A 19205-nucleotide genomic window follows, 5' to 3' on the forward strand; every position below is an offset into this window, starting at 1 on the left:
TTTCCCCTTCAAGTATATATACAATTCACTTGCATTCCAGATTATAACAACTTGTCCCGTAAAAGAAATTCTCCTCATGTCGCCTCTGGCTCTTTTGCCAATCACCTTCAACCTGTGTCCTCTGGTTACCGACCCTTCTGCCACTGGAAGCAGTTTCTCCTGATTTACTCCATCAAAACCCTTCACGATTTTCAACACCTCTGTTGAATCATCTGACCAGTACTTCTCGATTTATCTGATCTTCATCTCCTATTCCTTTCAAACCTGGCGGCATCCTGCCCAGTGGGGCTTAGCTCTGCTCTTGGGTATTCCCTTAGACCACTCTTGGAGTGCACTGAGAGGATATACTTACGACTGAACAAGCTGGTGCTCTTTGCTGGAGGGAAGAGAAGGCAGAGGGGGTTGACCTGACGGAGGTCTTCAAGATAATGAAAGGGTTCGTTAGGGTTGGCGTCGAGAAGATGTTTCCACTTGTGGTGGAGTCCAAAATGTGAGGTCATAAATATTAGGTAGTCACTAATAAATCCAATTGGGAATTCAGGAGAGACGTCTTCAGGAGAGTGGTGAGCATGTGGAACAGGGAGAAGTTGAGATGAATAGTGTACAGGAAACTCTTTTTTATCCGGCACCGTGGTGCCGGTTTATCAAAAAGTCCGGATTACAGAGAGGTATAGCAAAAGGTAGGAGAGCTCCGTACACAGCAACAAATCCAGGCTCCCCTGTTGCTTAGCAACAGGTGCAGGAACTCCAACCACAAGATCCAAGCATCCCTGTTGCTTAGCAACAGGTGCAGGAACTCCGACCACAAGATCCAAGCATCCCTGTTGCTTAGCAACAGGTGCAGGAACTCCGACCACAAGATCCAAGCGTCCCTGTTGCTTAGCAACAGGTGCAGGAACTCCAACCACAAGATCCAAGCATCCCTGTTGCTTAGCAACAGGTGCAGGAACTCCGACCACAAGATCCAAGCGTCCCTGTTGCTTAGCAACAGGTGCAGGAACCCAGCCCCAGGTCCAGGAACAGGTCACTAATATGAAGTAAAACTTATCTGAACCTACTCCTGAATTTTGCCGGTTAACAGAGATTTCTGGTTTTTTAGGTGCCGGATAAAAAAAAGTTTCCTGTAGATGCATTTAGGAGATGAAAGATAAGCACATGAGGGTGAAAGGAATAACAGGATCTGCTGATCGGGTGAGATGAAGTGGGGTGGGAGGAGGCTGGTGTGGAGCATAAACACCGGCATGGACCAGTTGGACCAAATGGCCTGTTTCTGTGCTGTAGACTCAATGAAACTCTTCCTCGGGTTGATCCACAAGTGTGTCTTGTTTTTTTTCCAGAATTACCTCCCGACCAAACAGGACGTCCTTCTGGCCCGGAGGGCGACCAAAGGCATCGTCGAGTATGACTTCCTCATCAAGGGAATCCCCTTTAAAATGATGGATGTGGGCGGGCAACGCTCACAGAGGCAGAAGTGGTTCCTGTGCTTCGAGGGCATCACCTCCATCCTCTTCATGGTGTCGTCCAGCGAGTTTGACCAGGTCCTGATGGAGGACCGTCGGACCAACCGTCTGGTCGAGTCGATGAATATCTTCGAGACGATCGTGAACAACAAGCTCTTCGCCCGGGTCTCCATCATCCTCTTCCTGAACAAGACGGACCTCCTGGAAGCCAAGGTGAAAACGGTCAGCATCGAGAAGCACTTCCCCGACTTCGAAGGCCGGCCAAACCAGCTGGAGGACGTTCAGAGGTATCTCCTGACCTGCTTCAACCGCAAGCGGCGGGATCGCAGCCGGCCCCTCTTCCACCATTTCACCACCGCCATCGACACTGAGAACATCCGCTTTGTGTTCCACGCCGTGAAGGACACAGTTCTCCAGGAGAACCTGAATGACATAATGCTGCAATGAGGCGAGAGACCGTGTGCGCCAAGGTTGCGCCAAGGTCAACGGGACGCGACACCTTGTCCGTACTTGTTGAGGCAAATGACATTGTGAGGTAAAGAAAGGGAAGAAGAACCAAATATTTAATATTTAAGGGATTTACTCTCCTACGTTCAAACATATATCGAAAATTCAGATTTACTCCACCATCCCGCCTTCTGTCTGGTGGTTATCTTCATTCCTTTTTGATTCCCCCCGCCCCCATCACCCCTGACAACATTGACACTTCCAAGGCGTCAGTCACACGGCAGTAAGTGGCCTTTCTTGACGTGCAAACCTGGACAGTGAATCTCAGTGGGCTATCATAGAAACATAGAAGATAGGAGCAGGAGTAGGCCATTCGGCCCCTCGAGCCTGTTCCGCCATTTAATGAGATCATGGCTGATCATCCAAATTCAGTACCCAGTCCCTGCTTTCTCCCCATATCCCTTGATCACTTTAGCCTTAAGAAATATATCCAACTCCTTCTTGAATATATTTAATGAATTGGCCTCAACTGCCTTGTGGTAGAGAATTCCACAGGTCCACCATTCTCTGGGTGAAGAAATTCCTCCTCATCTCAGTCCTAAATGGCTTACCCCTTATCTTTAGACTGTGACCCCTGGTTCTGGACTCCCCGGCCATCAGGAACATCCTTCCTGCATCTAGTCTGTCTAGTCCTGTTAGAATTTTATAAGTTTCAATGAGATCCCTTCTCATTCTTCTAAACTCCAGCGAGTATAAGCCCAACTGACCCAATCTCTCCTCATACGTCATTCCTGCCATCCCAAGTATCAGTTTGGTAAATCTTCGCTGCACTCCCTCCATGGCAAGAACATCCTTCCTCAGATAAGGCGACCAAAACTGCACACAATACTCAAGGTGTGGTCTCACCAAGGCCCTGTACAACTGCAGCAAGACATCCTTGCTCCTGTACTCGAATCCTCTCACTATCGATCCAAGGGAAACTTTACCGCCAAGCCCAATTCTCTCCTCACCTGACCTCCATACACCTGCACCTTCTAGATAGCAACGAGGTCCAGGAACCCTAGAAGATTGGCTTTCCAGCTCCCCCCGCCTTCTCAACTATAGCCTCTCGGCTAACTGAGCTGTGACCAGGATTGGACATGGGCCCTTCTGACTCGCTATTAGTCAATTCTGTACAGGGTCGGTGCCATTTGGAGAGCTTTATCAGTGTTATTTTTTAATGTTTTTGTTTAAATGGCAATTGCCGACGTCACCATGATGGGAACAGGCTGGGGTGGGGGTGGTCCCCCCTAAGTCTTTGGCTGTTTTTCATATTCAGGGTTTGAAGGTAAATATTCAAAGAAAATTCTTACGAAGTAGATGGAAAAGGCGTATCGCTGGGGCTAATTCTTTGCAACTAATTATGAGAGGAATCCTGATGGTGAGATCTGCTCTTTGAGTCACTCCCTCTTTTATCTTTTCCGTGTGTCTGCCCCCGCCTCAGGCTCCAGGTCCCTCCGTGTAGTCTCCTGCTCGCGCACCTCCAACCTCAGTTGGGCAGATGGCATGACTGGGCAAAAGTTGGCTTCCGGCACACCCGTCATCAGTGGTGCCGCCTTGTGGCCTGGCGAGGAAGGGTTCCCGGCCCTAATGTCTCCCTGAGCTGGTACGAGAATGGCTGTTGGCAGGGGCGGGGGCCGGGGGGGGGGCTCCACTTACAAGGACAGCCACCGTGCACCAGGCTGAAATAAATGCTTTTTGCTCAGCAGAAACCGTTGTGCACCTAATGAGGTCCTACGGGCTGCAGTCGGCACTGGTAAATTGGTGCCTCTCTTTCCGCCTTGCCAGAAGGGTTTTTGTTGATGATGGCTTTCAGCATTGGAAGCCTTTTTTTTTAAGTCATTGGACCTATTGAATGTCATCCTAATGGCTGCCCTGCTCCATCATGCTCTTGTTCCTGATTGGTTGAATGATGGATACCTGGGAGTGAGTAACAGGCTGGAGTCTGATCGAGGGGTTCGGGGGGTTTATATATAGAATGATGGATACACGGGAGTGAGTAACAGGCTGGAGTCTGATCGAGGGGTTCGGGGGGTTTATATATAGAATGATGGATACCTGGGAGTGAGTAACAGGCTGGAGTCTGATCGAGGGGTTCGGGGGGTTTATATATAGAATGATGGATACCCGGGAGTGAGTTACAGGCTGGAGTCTGATCGAGGGGTTCGGGGGGTTTATATATAGAATGATGGATACCCGGGAGTGAGTTACAGGCTGGAGTCTGATCGAGGTGTTCGGGGGGTTTATATATAGAATGATGGATACCCGGGAGTGAGTTACAGGCTGGAGTCTGATCGAGGGGTTCGGGGGGTTTATATATAGAATGATGGATACGCGGGAGTGAGTTACTGGCTGGAGTCTGATCGAGGGGTTCGGGGGGTTTATATATAGAATGATGGATACGCGGGAGTGAGTTACTGGCTGGAGTCTGATCGAGGGGTTCGGGGGGTTTATATATATAGAATGATGGATACCCGGGAGTGAGTTACAGGCTGGAGTCTGATCGAGGGGTTCGGGGGGTTTATATATAGAATGATGGATACGCGGGAGTGAGTTACTGGCTGGAGTCTGATCGAGGGGTTCGGGGGGTTTATATATATAGAATGATGGATACCCGGGAGTGAGTTACAGGCTGGAGTCTGATCGAGGGGTTCGGGGGGTTTATATATAGAATGATGGATACCTGGGAGTGAGTAACAGGCTGGAGTCTGATCGAGGGGTTCGGGGGGTTTATATATAGAATGATGGATACGCGGGAGTGAGTTACTGGCTGAAGTCTGATCGAGGGGTTCGGGGGGTTTATATATAGAATGATGGATACGCGGGAGTGAGTTACTGGCTGGAGTCTGATCGAGGGGTTCGGGGGGTTTATATATAGAATGATGGATACGCGGGAGTGAGTTACTGGCTGGAGTCTGATCGAGGGGTTCGGGGGGTTTATATATAGAATGATGGATACGCGGGAGTGAGTTACTGGCTGAAGTCTGATCGAGGGGTTTGGGGGGTTTATATATAGAATGATGGATACGCGGGAGTGAGTAACAGGCTGGAGTCTGATCGAGGGGTTCGGGGGGTTTATATATAGAATGATGGATACGCGGGAGTGAGTTACTGGCTGGAGTCTGATCGAGGGATTCGGGGGGTTTATATATATAGAATGATGGATACGCGGGAGTGAGTTACTGGCTGAAGTCTGATCGAGGGGTTCGGGGGGTTTATATATAGAATGATGGATACCCGGGAGTGAGTTACAGGCTGGAGTCTGTTCGGGGGGTTTATATATAGAATGATGATAGGTACCCGGGAGTGTGTTACTGGCTGGAGTCTGATCGGGGGGTTTATATATAGAATGATGGATTCCCGGGAGTGAGTTACAGGCTGGAGTCTAATCGAGGGGTTCGGGGGGTTTATATATAGAATGATGGATACCCGGGAGTGAGTTACAGGCTGGAGTCTGATCGAGGTGTTCGGGGGGTTTATATATAGAATGATGGATACCCGGGAGTGAGTTACAGGCTGGAGTCTGATCGAGGTGTTCGGGGGGTTTATATATAGAATGATGGATACGCGGGAGTGAGTTACAGGCTGGAGTCTGATCGAGGTGTTCGGGGGGTTTATATATAGAATGATGGATACCCGGGAGTGAGTTACAGGCTGGAGTCTGATCGAGGTGTTCGGGGGGTTTATATATAGAATGATGGATACCCGGGAGTGAGTTACAGGCTGGAGTCTGATCGAGGTGTTCGGGGGGTTTATATATAGAATGATGGATACCCGGGAGTGAGTTACAGGCTGGAGTCTGATCGAGGTGTTCGGGGGGTTTATATATAGAATGATGGATACCCGGGAGTGAGTTACAGGCTGGAGTCGAATCGAGGGATTCGGGGGGGGGGTGCGGTTTATATATAGAATGATGGATACCCAGGAGTGAGTTACAGGCTGGAGCCTGATCGAGGGGTTCGGGGGGCCGTGATCTGTTGTTAGCAGGTGACCCCATTCAGACCTGAGGATTACTGCTCGTAGTGTCACCACTGCCCATCACAACACAAAATAATCAGCTGATGATCAACTGGAACCTCTCACATATTACACACCAGGATTCCAGTGCGATTTTTTTTTTTTCCTATATATAATCTGACAGCAGGTTAATCACGGGGAAGGATGTGACTTGTGTAATATCTCGGCAAGGCTCCTAACAAAGAGGTTGGAAGATGTCACGCTTAAAGAAGTTGCGTAGTCGAGAAGCCTGAATTATGATGGTGGTCATGATTACCGCTGTCAGCGTTTCAAGTGGCATCGTGACAGGGGGTTCCGCAACAGGGAGCTCCGTGCAACAGGGGGCTCCGCGACAGGGGGCTCCGTGACAGGGGGAGCTCCGTGCGACAGGGGAGCTCTGCGACAGGGGGCTCTGCGCGACGGGGCTCCGCGCGACAGGGGGCTCTGCGCGACAGGGGGCTCTGCGACAGATTATTGTTACAGAGAGTTCTTTTACAGGGTACTCCATGACACAAAGTCCAGTCCAAAGTTTCAAGAGAACACTTGCAAGTGAGCCGACGGCTTTACTTTTCTCATCCTGAGGACCTAACTTACACTCTGGTGGGTTTCAAGCAAGCATTTGCTGTTGGAATGTGTCCAGCAGAGGGCAAAGGAGAGCACAGAAAGGCAAGTGAGAGAGCGAGAGACGGAGTGAGGAGAGAAGTGAGGGGAGAACTGGTAGAAAATAGTGCGAGAGCAAAGAAAGTTTAGATAGTGAAAAGCAGAAAATAGGAGAGAAGTAAAAAAGAGTTTGAGAAAGGGGATCAGCCACAGACAGAGCACAATAATGAAAAGTGAGTAAAGAAGGAAGAGCGAGGTAAAGACGGAGTACAAACCTTCCGACCTACCCTCGTTCTGAGGTCACCGCCCCAAATCGCAACTTACAACTTCTCATTATTTAGTATATTTTATACCAAGCAGAACGAGCGAAGGGCTTGTGACAGCACTAAGCTTCTCATGGTCTAAAGCAAGGACTGACTCTCTGACAGACGGCTGCAACTCGAGCTCTCAGCACTTGGCTGGATCTTCACCCTGGTAAAAATCGTGCTGGGGTTAGGGGGCCGGGGGGGGTGGTGAGGGGGTGGTGTTCGGGCGGATGGAGAGTAAAGAGAGGAAAAGCCCCTTTAAGCTATGCTCGCTTTCATCAAGGACTTTAGCACTTCAATGTACCTGAAGGGCTCTTTCAGCTTGCCAGTTGAGCACCTCCTTTTAGAAACAAGGTGAAGCATAAAAATACCTGCTATAAATGTTTACGGCTGAACGGTGTAACGTAGAGTTAGAAAACATGCAAAGAACATTTAATTGTAGTATTCCTGGAATATGCAACGACAGAAGATCTGAATCTTTACAGCTTGTGGCTGCAATGCCACTGAAATCCTTCGGAGCAAAAGGACTGGTTACCGTAGCGCCCGTGTGTTTATCGATGATCATTATTCATGTCAGCCATGTAGTACCTCAGCCGCGTCGAAGTGTGTTTAAAAAAATAATAAAAACCTCAAAGGGATTCATTGCTTTGGAAATTTCGGAGTCTTTTCGAAACCGCATAAAATAGGCCTCTGCGTTTGTGAGGCCTGTGAGGGGCGCTAGGCCGCAATTCTACAAAAAGAGCCAAAGGCCTAGCAACAACCTGGAATATCATCAAGCCTAAATAACAACAGAAAACGCTGGAAAAACTCAGCAGGCCAGGGCAGCATCCGTGGAGAGAGAAACAGAGTTAACGTTTCAGGTCGAAACCCTTCGTCAGAACTGGGAAAAAAATGCAGGAAGAGGGATAGATTTTAAAGCAAGTGGGGGCTGGGAAAAGGGGGAGGGGATGAAAGAACAAAAGGGAAGGTCAGAGAAAGGATAGAAAGCAGGAGAGATTAAGAGACATTGAGAGATATTCAAGGTACAAAGGATGGCTTGGGATGAAGTGTGAATGGCCCTGGCAGAGTGAGGGACAGCTGCCGCGTGGGAGGGAAGAAAAAAGCCCAGATGAAAGTGTGGGTTAAAAAAAAAGGGAAAATATATTTTATATATATATATATATATATATATGATAGGGGCCGAGGTTATGATCTGAAATTGTTGAACTCTATGTTGAGTCCAGAGGGCTGTTCATCAAGCCTGTTGGTAGTGACGGGTACTCACTGTGGTTTAAAAAAAAATGTAATCCATTTCGATCTGTATCGCCCTTTATAAAGCATTAAACACGGCTCTAAACGTTCAAAATGGGTTTGTGATCTGTGTCAGACTTGCTCAATCGCAAATGTGTTTTTGATGTCGGCGCCTGTGTTACGCATCAGGCCGATTCCCCAGCTCCCCAACAAAGTGGGCTACCGCGGTACCTGACTGGGCGCAAGCCCCCCCCCCCCCACACGGCCAACTCTGGTTGAACGTACTCCTGAAGCTATCCTCACGTGACCTCTTGCCCCCAACCAATGTTCCCGCTAATTTTTTCTTTTTGGGTGTGCGGTCCCCTTTAATGGGCTGCGAGGGTTGTTCAAACCTCCGCGCGTGCGCGCTTTTTTCGGGACACCGATCAGAAAGAATGCAGTTCCAAACAAAATGAGTGCGTTTGTGTTCTCAGTCCGCCCCCCCCCCCCCCCCCGGGGCAGGTCGAGTTCACACAAGTGGGATGTAGGAACCATAGTAGAGGTTGGGTGGCACCAAGAGATATTTGGTTGAAATCGGTGGCAAAATCCAAAGTGTTCGGGCGTGATCTTGCCAGGCCCGGGTTTGGAGGCGGGACTGCCGGGAAAATGGCAGAATCTGGGGGCGGGTGCCCCATCCCGCCCGCAACCCGCCTCCGTGCCATCTCCCCGGGAGGCGGGTACCCGACCCGCGCCGGATCCCGTCTCCTGGAGGCGGGAAGGGGATTACAGCTACTTAACTGCCTGTTAACAGGCAGTTAAGAGGATTATCCCCATTTTTCCAGCAGAAGTGCGAGTTTCCCGATGTCGGGGCACCCCGCCAGGGTCAGCGAGGCGAGCAGTGGGTCTGCGGGGGTGAGAGGGGTCCAAAAGTGCGCTGTGGAGGTGAGTGAAGGGTGCAAGTGTGGAGCGGTAAGTATGTGAGGTGAGTGAAAAGTGATAGAAAAAGTTTCCTTACCTTGCAGGCTTCAATCGTTGGGGATGCGGAGGCTCCGGCATCTCAATGCAACATCCATTTGCTTTCTGCTCACAAGAGGTTTGGTGAGCCTTGAGTACAAGAACTCACCAAACAACAGAGAATGTCAGTGTTTGACAGCTTCTCAAAAATTTTTGACAGATGAAACGTCATACGCTGACGTTCTCTGTAACCGGCTTCCCCTTAATTAGCCTGCTAAGCCCGCCTAAGTCAATCAAGGGAAAATAGCGTGGGTTGGCCAGAAGTCGATGGAGGTGGGACTAAATCCCGACAAGCAGCAGTCCCACCTCCAACGCGCCCCCATTGGCAAAATCACCCCCGAATGTAGGAACATAGGAGGCCATTCAGCCCCTCGAGCCTGCTCCGCCATTCGATGAGGTCATGGCTGACCTACGACCTAACTCCATGAACCCGCCTTTGGCCCATATCCCTTAATACCTTTGATTAACAGAAAGCTATCAATCCCCGATTTAAAATTAATAATTGACCGAGGATCAGTTGCCCTTTTCCGGACCGCTGGGCAACTTAATGGGGACATTGCCTCACCCCGCCCCACAATCCCGCCATTGGTCGCCAATCGGAAAGCGCATTACCCGATTGGATGACTGTTGACTGTTGGTCAAACAGCTGTTTTTCTCCATTTCCGATATTTTTTATAACCAATAAATAAAAGTGGGCAAAGAAAATGAGAAACATAGAAAAATAGGAGCAGGAGTCGGCCATTCGGCCCTTCGAGCCTGCTCCGCCATTCAATATGATCATGGCTGATCCTCTATCTCAATACCATATTCCCGCTCTTTCCCCATACCCCTTGATGCCTTTTGCGTCTAGAAATCTATCTATCTCCTTCTTAAATATATTCAGTGACTTGGCCTCCACAGCCCTCTGTGGTAGAGAATTCCACAGGTTCACCACCCTCTGAGTGAAGGAATTTCTCCTCATCTCAGTCCTAAATGTCCTACCCCGTATCCCGAGACTCTGACCCCTCGTTCTAGACCCACCCCCCAGCCAGGGGAAACATCCTCCCTGCATCCAGTCTGTCTAGTCCTGTCAGAATTTTATACATTTCAATGAGATCCCCTCTCATTCTTTAATAAAAGAAATCACATTTTTTAATGGCTCCTATGATTTTTTTATCCCGGTGTCCCGGAGGTTGATCTTTCAGTTCGGGAGAGTCCAGGGAAATCCTGGAAGGTTGGTGACCCGAGCCCCGTGTGATAGCGCGCAGGTCCCCTGTGGTGGTTTGAAGTGAGCCTGTGGCATATCAAATGGAGTGGACTGACTCTTTTCTCAGCCACAGATGCTGCTGTCCGGGCCAGATATCAGTGGCCGCAGGTCTTCATTCACTAGGTTGCGTAGATCCCCCCAGCTTCTCGGGAACGCGGGATGAGCAGTGAATGCGGCCCTTCACACGGGGCCCACATTCCGAGAGGAAATCAAAGAAATGCTCCTGTTTATTTATCAGGAGAAGCTTTCCTCGGTCTTCAGGTCCTCCCTGAGTCGGTCGGCCCACTCCCGCTACAGACGCTGTGCATCGGCGCTGATGAGTGCGGCGAGTCGGCGGGGAGGCAGCAGAAGCAGCAATGGAGGCCACGACGACCCGCTGTAGCACGGTGGCCGGCAGCTCCTCGCCGGGAGGCTCGGAGGTTGAACCGGTAGGAGGGGAGGTGGCCAGCGGACCGAGGGCGGGAAAAGCAGGCCCTGGAAGGTCGGACACCGCGGGAGGCTCGGAGGTCAGACGGGGTGGAAGGAGAGCCAGGGAGAAGCAGGCCCCGGGACGTCGGCACCACGGCGGCTGAAGATTGTCGGGCAGGAGTGCGGGAAAGGCGGAGCGAGGCGAGAGCGGACCCTATTGTGATGGCGCCGATGAAGATGGCTGCCGTCCTTGCGGGCTCCGTGCGTACCAGCAGCTAAGTGTCCTTTGCTGCTTGGTGCGCTCGGCTCGTTAAGAAAAAAGCATTTCACTGACTGGATTTCACTTGGTGTATTTGGTTATGTGACAAATAAAACTGAAATTGAATTGAATTGAAATTGTCAGCCATATCCCAGTGGGTAGCCCTCTTGAGCCAGAAGGTCGTGGCTTCGTAGTCCCATTCCAGAGATGCCATCAAAACCCTTCATGATTTTGAACACCTCTGTCAAATCTCTTCTTCACCTTCTCTGCTCTAAGCCCCAGCTTCTCCAGTCTCTCCACATAACTGAAGTCCCTGATCCCTGGTACCATTCTAGTAAATCTCTTCTGCACCTTCTCGAAGGCAACCTTCCTAAAGTGTGGTGCCCAGAAAGAATAGGCCCCACTACTCCAGCTGGGGCCTAACCAGTGTTTTATAAAGATCTAGCATAACTCCCTTGCTTTTGTACACTAGTTACAAAACGACTGATCCCTTTTGCTGTTTTGACAGCCAGTTGTACTCTTCGACAGTGTAGCAGCGAAGGAAAGAAAGCGTCAGACAGTCATTGTACAGGATTCACTGCCTTTGTAGGGGGAACGATGAAATGTTCTGATTCACTGTCCTAACGTGGAAGACGGGCTTCTGGCTTGCTTTCCAATATCCTACGCCTGATGTTCTCTATTTAGGTCACTGCTGATGGGCATCTGTCAGTGACCATTCTTCAGAAAAAGATTCATTTTATTCCATTCTCAAGACTCTGCTGCCCTGATCAGTCAGAAAGACGAGAAACAATTTGCATTTCTATAGCGCCTTTCATGACCTCAGGATGGGCCAAAGCTCTTTACAGTCAATGAAGTACTTCTGAAGTGTAGTCACTGTTGTAATGTAGGAAACACAACAGACAATTTGCGCACAGCAAGATCCCACACATAGCAATCAGATAATGACCAGATAAACTGTTTGTGATGTTGAGGGATAAATATTGGCCAGGACACAGGGGGAATCTCACATCCTCCTCTTCAAAATAGTGCCATAGGATCTTTTACGTCCACCTGAGAGAGCAGACGGGGCCTCGGTTTAACGTCTCATCCAAAAGACAGCCCCTCCGACAGTGCAGCACTCCCTCAGCACTGCACTGGGAGTGTCAGCCTGGATTATGTGATCAAGTCTCTGGAGTTAAAATCGAGGCCGCGGAGTGGACAGAGACTCTGGCCCCTCACAAGGTAATGAGCAAACTCCCGGAGAAAGTGGAGACCCTATGGGACCGGGCCTCCAAGGGCTTCCACTGGGCTCCCGCAATGGCTATGTAGAGAGACCTGCAGAAACCCTCCTCCTACCCACCTCCCCTGCCCTGAGCGCATCTCCTACTTTCTGCCACAGCCCTGCAGGACCTTGCCTGTTCCTCTGCACAATCGATCTTTTCCCATCCCAACGTCCCATCAGTCAGCAGGCAGACTTAGTGGTTAGATGGGCAGAACAGTGGCAAATGGAATTTAACCCTGAAAAGTGTGAGGTGATGCATTTTGGGAGGACTAACAAGGCAAGGGAATACACAATGAATGGTAAGGCCCTAGGAAGGACAGAGGATCAGAGGGACCTTGGTGTGCATGTATATAGATCCCTGAAGGCAGCAGGACGGGTAGATAAGGTGGTTAAAAAGGCGTATGGGATATTTGCCTTCATTAGCCGAGGCATAGAATATAAGAGCAGGGAGGTTATGATGGAGCTGTACAAAACGCTAGTTAGGCCACAGCTGGAATACTGTGTGCAGTTCTGGTCACCACACTATAGGAAGGATGTGATTGCATTGCAGAGGGTGCAGAGGAGATTCACCAGGATGTTAGCTGGGCTGGAGCGCTTCAGCTATGAAGAGAGACTGGACAGGCTGGGGTTGTTTTCCTTGGAGCAGAGAAGGCTGAGGGGGGACCTGATTGAGGTGTACAAAATTATGAGGGGCATAGATAGGGTAGATAGAAAGGAACTTTTCCCCTTAGTAGAGGGGTCAATAACCAGGGGGCATAGTTTCAAGGTAAGGGGCAGGAGGTTTAGTGGGGATTTGAGGAAAAACTTTTTCACCCAGAGTGTGGTTGGAATCTGGAACTCACTGCCTGAAAGGGTGGTAGAGGCAGGAACCCTCACAACATTCAAGAAGCATTTAAATGAGCACTTGAAACGCCAGAGCATACAAGGCTACGGACCAAGTGCTGGAAAATGGGATTAGAATAGACAGGGCTTGATGGCCGGAGCAGACATGTTAGGCCGAAGGGCCTCTTTCTGTGCTGTATAACTCTATGACCCTGACTTCACACACCTCCCATCTGCTTGCACTCACTCCACTTGCAGAAGCTGCGACTGCCTACGAGCTGTGGTCTGTTTGTTCAGGTGCTCAGCAGAGAAGCCAGTGGCCCTTAACGGGCTATCCTCCTGGATGGTATCTTAAAAGTTTCTCTGCTTAACTTTAACGTGGAGACGTTAAAACTGCGGGTCTTTGTTGGCCTCCATCGGCCCTTTCTCCCCACTCCTGGACTTCCCCCGAGTTCAGTGTCCAAACCGGCTGATGGTACTGCCCCACTGCCCCAAGCAACCGGCGAGCTGCCTCCAGGGCCATGAATGGGGCTCGCGGTTCACCGATAAGTAGGCCGGTGGGCCAATTCGCCATGGCCCTGTCATTAGGCCTCATTAGGCTCGTGTCGAGTGAGCCACACCGGGGCCACACGCCCTGATTCGGGCCCAGTCCAATTTTCAGCCCATTAAATCTGCCTCCTTAGTTTCCATTTCCGTGTTTTGCTGTCTTACTCCTTCACTCAAGGTCGTGGGTTCGAGTCCCACTCCAGAGGCTTGAGCACAAAATTTAGGCTGACACTCCCGGTGCAGTGCTGAGGGAGTGCTGCACTGTCGGAGGTGCCGTCTTTCGGATGAGACGTTTGCCCTCTCAGGTGGACGTAAAACATCCCAGGGCACTCTTTCGAAGAAGAGCAGGGGAGTTCTCCCCGGTGTCTTGGGGCCAATATTTATCCCTCAACCAACATCACTAAAATAGATTATCTGGTCATTATCACATTGCTGTTTATGGGAGCTTTTTTATTCATTCATCGCCAGCATTTATTGCCCGTCCCTAATTGCCCTCGAGAAGGTGGTAGTGAGCCACCTTCTTGAATAAGTGGCATTTCAGAGTCAACCACATTGCTGTGGGTCTGGAGTCACATATCGGCCAGACCGGGTAAGGGCAGCAGATTTCCTTCCCTAAAGGACATTAGTGAACCAGATGGGTTTTCACAACAATCTGGTAGTTTCATGGTCACCATTACTGATGCTAACTTTTTATTCCAGATTTATTTAATGAACTGAATTTAAATTCCCCGAGCTGCCATGGTGGGATTTGAACTCCAGATGCCCGATCATTAGTCCAGGCCTCCGGATTACTAGTCCAATAACATAACCACACTGCTGCCGTACCCCACAAATTGGCTGCCGCGTTTCCGAGATTAGAAAAGTGACTACACTTCCAAAAGTACTTCATTAGCTGTAAAGCGCTTTGGGACATCTTGAGGTTGTGAAAGGCGCTATAGAAATGCATGGCTTTCTTTCTCTCCTTTTCCCCCTTACACAATGTGTGTGTCTCTCCCCTTCCGGTCTCCCTCCCGCTGGTGTCTCTCACTTGAGAAAGACTCTCACTCCCACTCTCACTATTTTCACGGCTCCCTTGTATTTTTCATTTTTTTTGTTGCTTCTCTCGCTGAAAGCACTAAAGGAAGATTAATGGGTCATCTGGCCCGCTGCCGTTTGTGGGACCTTGCTGTGCACAACTGGGCTGCCCTGTTCACCGACTGAATAACAGGGACTCCACTTCACGGTGATTCCTGTGACGTACTTTGGAATGCTGCTGAGACATGATAAGGCGCTATATAAATGCAAATTCTCTCTCGCTGTCTTCTCCTTTACTCTCCGGCTATCACTCGCTTTCACTGTCTTTCACTCTTATCATAGAATAGGACAGCACAGAAGGAGGCCATTCGGCCCATTGAGTCTGCGCCAGCTCTTTCGAAGAGCAATCCACTCAGTCCCACTCCCCCGCTCTTTCCCCAGATCCCTGCAATTGTTTCTCCTTCAAGTATTTATCCAATTCCCTATTGAAGGCCACTATTGAATCTGTATCCACCACCCTATCAGGCAGCGCATTCCAAATCCTCACCACTCGCTGCGTAAAAAAGTTTTTCCTCATGTCGCCTCTGGTTCTTTTGCCAATCACCTTAAATCTGTGTTCTGTTAGCGACCCTCCAACCATTCATAGAATCATAGAATGATTACAGCACAGAAGAAGGCCATTCAGCCCATTGAGCCCATGCTGGCTCTCTGCAAGCGCACTTCAGCTCGTCCCACTGGAAGCAGTTTACATTTATTTACTCTATCTAAATTCTTCATGATTTTGAACACCTCCATTAAATCTCCCCTTAACCATCTCTGATCGAAGGAGAACAATCCCAGTTATTTTTCACTGTTTATCTTACTCTATCTTGTTGCTTTCTGACGGTCCCTTGTTGCCTTTTTCACCATTGCTTTCTCTTTCACGTTTCCCACATTACAACAGTGGCTACACTTCAAAAGTACTTCATTGGCTGTAAAGTGCTTTTGACGTCCGGTGGTTGTGAAAGGCACTACATAAATGCAAGTCTTTTCTTTTTCACAATACAGCTGGAGTATTGTGTCCAATTCTGGGCACCAGACTTTAGGAAGGATGTCAAGAGGATGCAGAGGTGATTTACTGGAATGGTACCAGGGGATGAAAGACTTCAGTAGGAGAGACTGGAGAAGCTGGGATTGTACTCCTTAGATCAGAGAAGGTTAAGGGGAGATTTAATAGAGGTGTTCAAAATCATGAATGGTTTTGACAGTAAATCAGGAGAAACTGTTTCCAGTGGCGGAAGGAACGGTAACCAGAGGACACAGATTTAAGATAATTGTCAACAGAACCAGCGGCGACATGAGGAAAAAAAATGTACGCAGCGAGTTGTTGTGATCTGGAACGCGCTGCCTGAAAGGGCGGTGGAAGCAGATTCAATAGTAACTTTCAAAACGGAATTGGATAAATAGTGAAGGGGAAAAATTCACCGGGCTATGGGGAAAGAGCAGGGGAGCGGGACTAATTGGACGGCTCTTTCAAAGAGCCGGCACAGGCACAATGGGCCGAAGGGCCTCCTGTGCTGTATCATTCTATGATTCTTCCTCTGTCTGTTTGCTCACTCTCACTGTCCCTTGGTGTTTCTCTCTCTCTCTCACTGTTTCTCTCACGCTCTCATTCTCTCGAGTACCTCCTTTGACTTATTATTGCTGTCGTGCTGTCTCTCTCTCTCTCTGTCTCTATGTCTATCCCTCTGTCTCTATCTCTGTGTCTCTCACTATGTCTCTCTGTCTATCAGTCTTTCTCTGTCGCTATCTCTATATGTCTCTTTCTGTCTCTCTCTCTCTCTCTCTCTCTCTCTGTGTCTCTATCTGTCTCCCTGTCTCTGTCTCTCTCTGTGTCTATCTGTCTCCCTGTCTCTTTCTGGCTCTGTCTCTCTCTCTGTCTCTATCTGTCTCCGTCTCTTTCTGTCTCTCTCTCTCTCTCTGTCTCTATCTGTCTCCCTGTCTCTTTCTGGCTCTGTCTCTCTCTCTGTCTCTATCTGTCTCCGTCTCTTTCTGGCTCTGTCTCTCTCTCTGTCTCTATCTGTCTCCCTGTCTCTTTCTGGCTCTGTCTCTATGTGTGTCTCTGTCTATCTCTCTCTTTCTGTCTCTCAATGTCTCTGTCTCTCCATCTCTTTCGGTCACTATCTCTGTCACTATCTCTCCCTATTTCTGTCTCTCTATCTCTGTCTCTCTCTCCCTATCCATCTCTCTCTCTGTGTCTCTATCGCTCTATCTCTCTGTCTCTATCTCTCGCTCGCTCTCTCTCGATGTCTCTGTCTGTCTGTTTTTCTCTCTCTGACACGCACACACACGTTACTGAATTGAATTCCCTGCTCGCCTGCCATCTGTAGCTGTGGAAACAATGAGGATTGCTGCTCAATAGCGGGGGAGGGCACACCCTCTCTCTCAGGCTCCGATCACTTTCAGCTTAACAGAGAGGTCCTTTCAGCGGCAAGAAATTCAGCCGTGGAGCGCAAACAATGGCCGGCTGAAACAGGAGCCAGCTCCCATTGCTGAGCTAAATCCCTGCAGAGCAGTCGCTGACAAAGGCTGGGCTTGCAGGCCGCAGCTTGCTTTGTGTTGGCTTGTAGAATGGACAATGAGGTACACTCAAAAACAAAAATTACTGCGGCTTTCCGCAGGAAGGACAGGTGGATATAGATTTTAAACCAAACACACAAAAAAGACGTTTTTTTGTGGTCCTTCTCGTTCCAGTTTAATTAATTTTGTTGGTAAAATGAGTTGTCAACATTTGCATCACACACCGAGAAAAAGGGCGATACATTTCCGAGTGTGTGTTACTGACGACGTTTGTCAGCCGCTGTGTGAAGTTAAGTTGAAGCAGCAAACTTTGTGTGTTTCCTTGTTTTGCTGCACTTTCCGCGCACAAGCGCTTTCCAGCGGGGATCGCTGGATAACGGACAGAAGCGACAACCCTGGTTCAGAATTCACTCTTCAGCCTAGGGATCCCAGTGGAATTGAAGGACTTTAACGACTGTTCTGACCATTGTGACATCTCACTGACCATTGGGGCACCTCACTGACCATTGTGGCATCTCACTGACCATTGGGGCATCTCACTGACCATTGTGGCATCTCACTGACCATTGGGGCATCTCACTGACCATTGCGGCATCTCACTGACCATTGTGGCATCTCACTGACCATTGGGGCATCTCACTGACCATTGTAGCATCTCACTGACCATTGTGGCATCTCACTGACCATTGGGGCATCTCACTGACCATTGTGGCATCTCACTGACCATTGTGGCATCTCACTGACCATTGGGGCATCTCACTGACCATTGTGGCATCTCACTGACCATTGGAGCACCTCACTGACCATTGGGGCATCTCACTGACCATTGTGACATCTCACTGACCATTGGGGCATCTCACTGACCATTGGAGCACCTCACTGACCATTGTGGCATCTCACTGACCATTGGGGCATCTCACTGACCATTGTGGCATCTCACTGACCATTGGAGCACCTCACTGACCATTGGGGCATCTCACTGACCATTGTGACATCTCACTGACCATTGGGGCATCTCACTGACCATTGGAGCACCTCACTGACCATTGTGGCATCTCACTGACCATTGGGGCATCTCACTGACCATTGGGGCACCTCACTGACCATTGCGGCATCTCTGACCATTGGGGCATCTCTCTGACCATTGGAGCATCTCACTGACCATTGGAGCACCTCACTGACCATTGTAGTATCTCACTGACCATTGTACCATCTCACTGACCATTGTACCATCTCACTGACCATTGTACCATCTCACTGACAATTGTACCATCTCACTGACCATTGCACCATCTCACTGACAATTGTACCATCTCACTGACCATTGTAGCATCTCTCTGACCATTGTGGCACCTCAGTCACCATTGTACCATCTCACTGATCATTGTAGCAGCTCACTGACCATTGTAGCATCTCACTGACAATTGTAGCTTCTCACTGACCAGTGGAGCATCTCACTGACAATTGTAGCATCTCACTGACCATTGTAGCATCTCACTGACCATTGTAGCATCTCACTGACCATTATACCAGCTCACTGACCATTGTAGCATCTCACTGACAATTGTAGCACCTCACTGACCATTGTGGCATCTCACTGACCATTGTGGCACCTCAGTCACCATTGTAGTATCTCACTGACCATTGTACCATCTCACTGACCATTGTAGCATCTCACTGATAATTGTACCATCTCACTGACCATTGGAGCATCTCACGGACAATTGTAGCATCTCACTGACCATTGTAGCATCTCTCTGACCATTGTGGCACCTCAGTCACCATTGTACCATCTCACTGACCATTGTAGCAGCTCACTGACCATTGGAGCATCTCACTGACAATTGTAGCATCTCACTGACCATTGTAGCATCTCACTGACCATTATACCAGCTCACTGACCATTGTAGCATCTCACTGACCATTGTTGCACATCACTGACCATTGTGGCATCTCACTGACCATTGTGGCATCTCACTGACCATTGTGGCATTTCTCTGGATATTGTGGCATCTCACTG

General features: G+C 49.4%; 1 protein-coding gene across 1 annotated transcript in view; it reads left to right on the top strand.

Moving 5' to 3' along the window:
• Positions 1–7034, top strand: part of LOC147099462 (guanine nucleotide-binding protein subunit alpha-12-like) — a 65035-nt gene extending 58001 nt beyond the window's left edge. The window contains exon 3 of the mRNA XM_085969637.1: positions 1338–7034. Coding sequence (XP_085825763.1) covers positions 1338–1907 — 570 coding nt within the window. The 3' untranslated portion in view covers positions 1908–7034. The remainder of the gene's footprint in view (positions 1–1337) is intronic.
• Positions 7035–19205: the final 12171 nt, after the last annotated feature.

Source organism: Somniosus microcephalus, chromosome 28 (genome assembly GCF_052327205.1).
Source record: "Somniosus microcephalus isolate GS21.2 chromosome 28, FLI_Smic_1.0, whole genome shotgun sequence".
Taxonomy (NCBI): domain Eukaryota; kingdom Metazoa; phylum Chordata; class Chondrichthyes; order Squaliformes; family Somniosidae; genus Somniosus; species Somniosus microcephalus.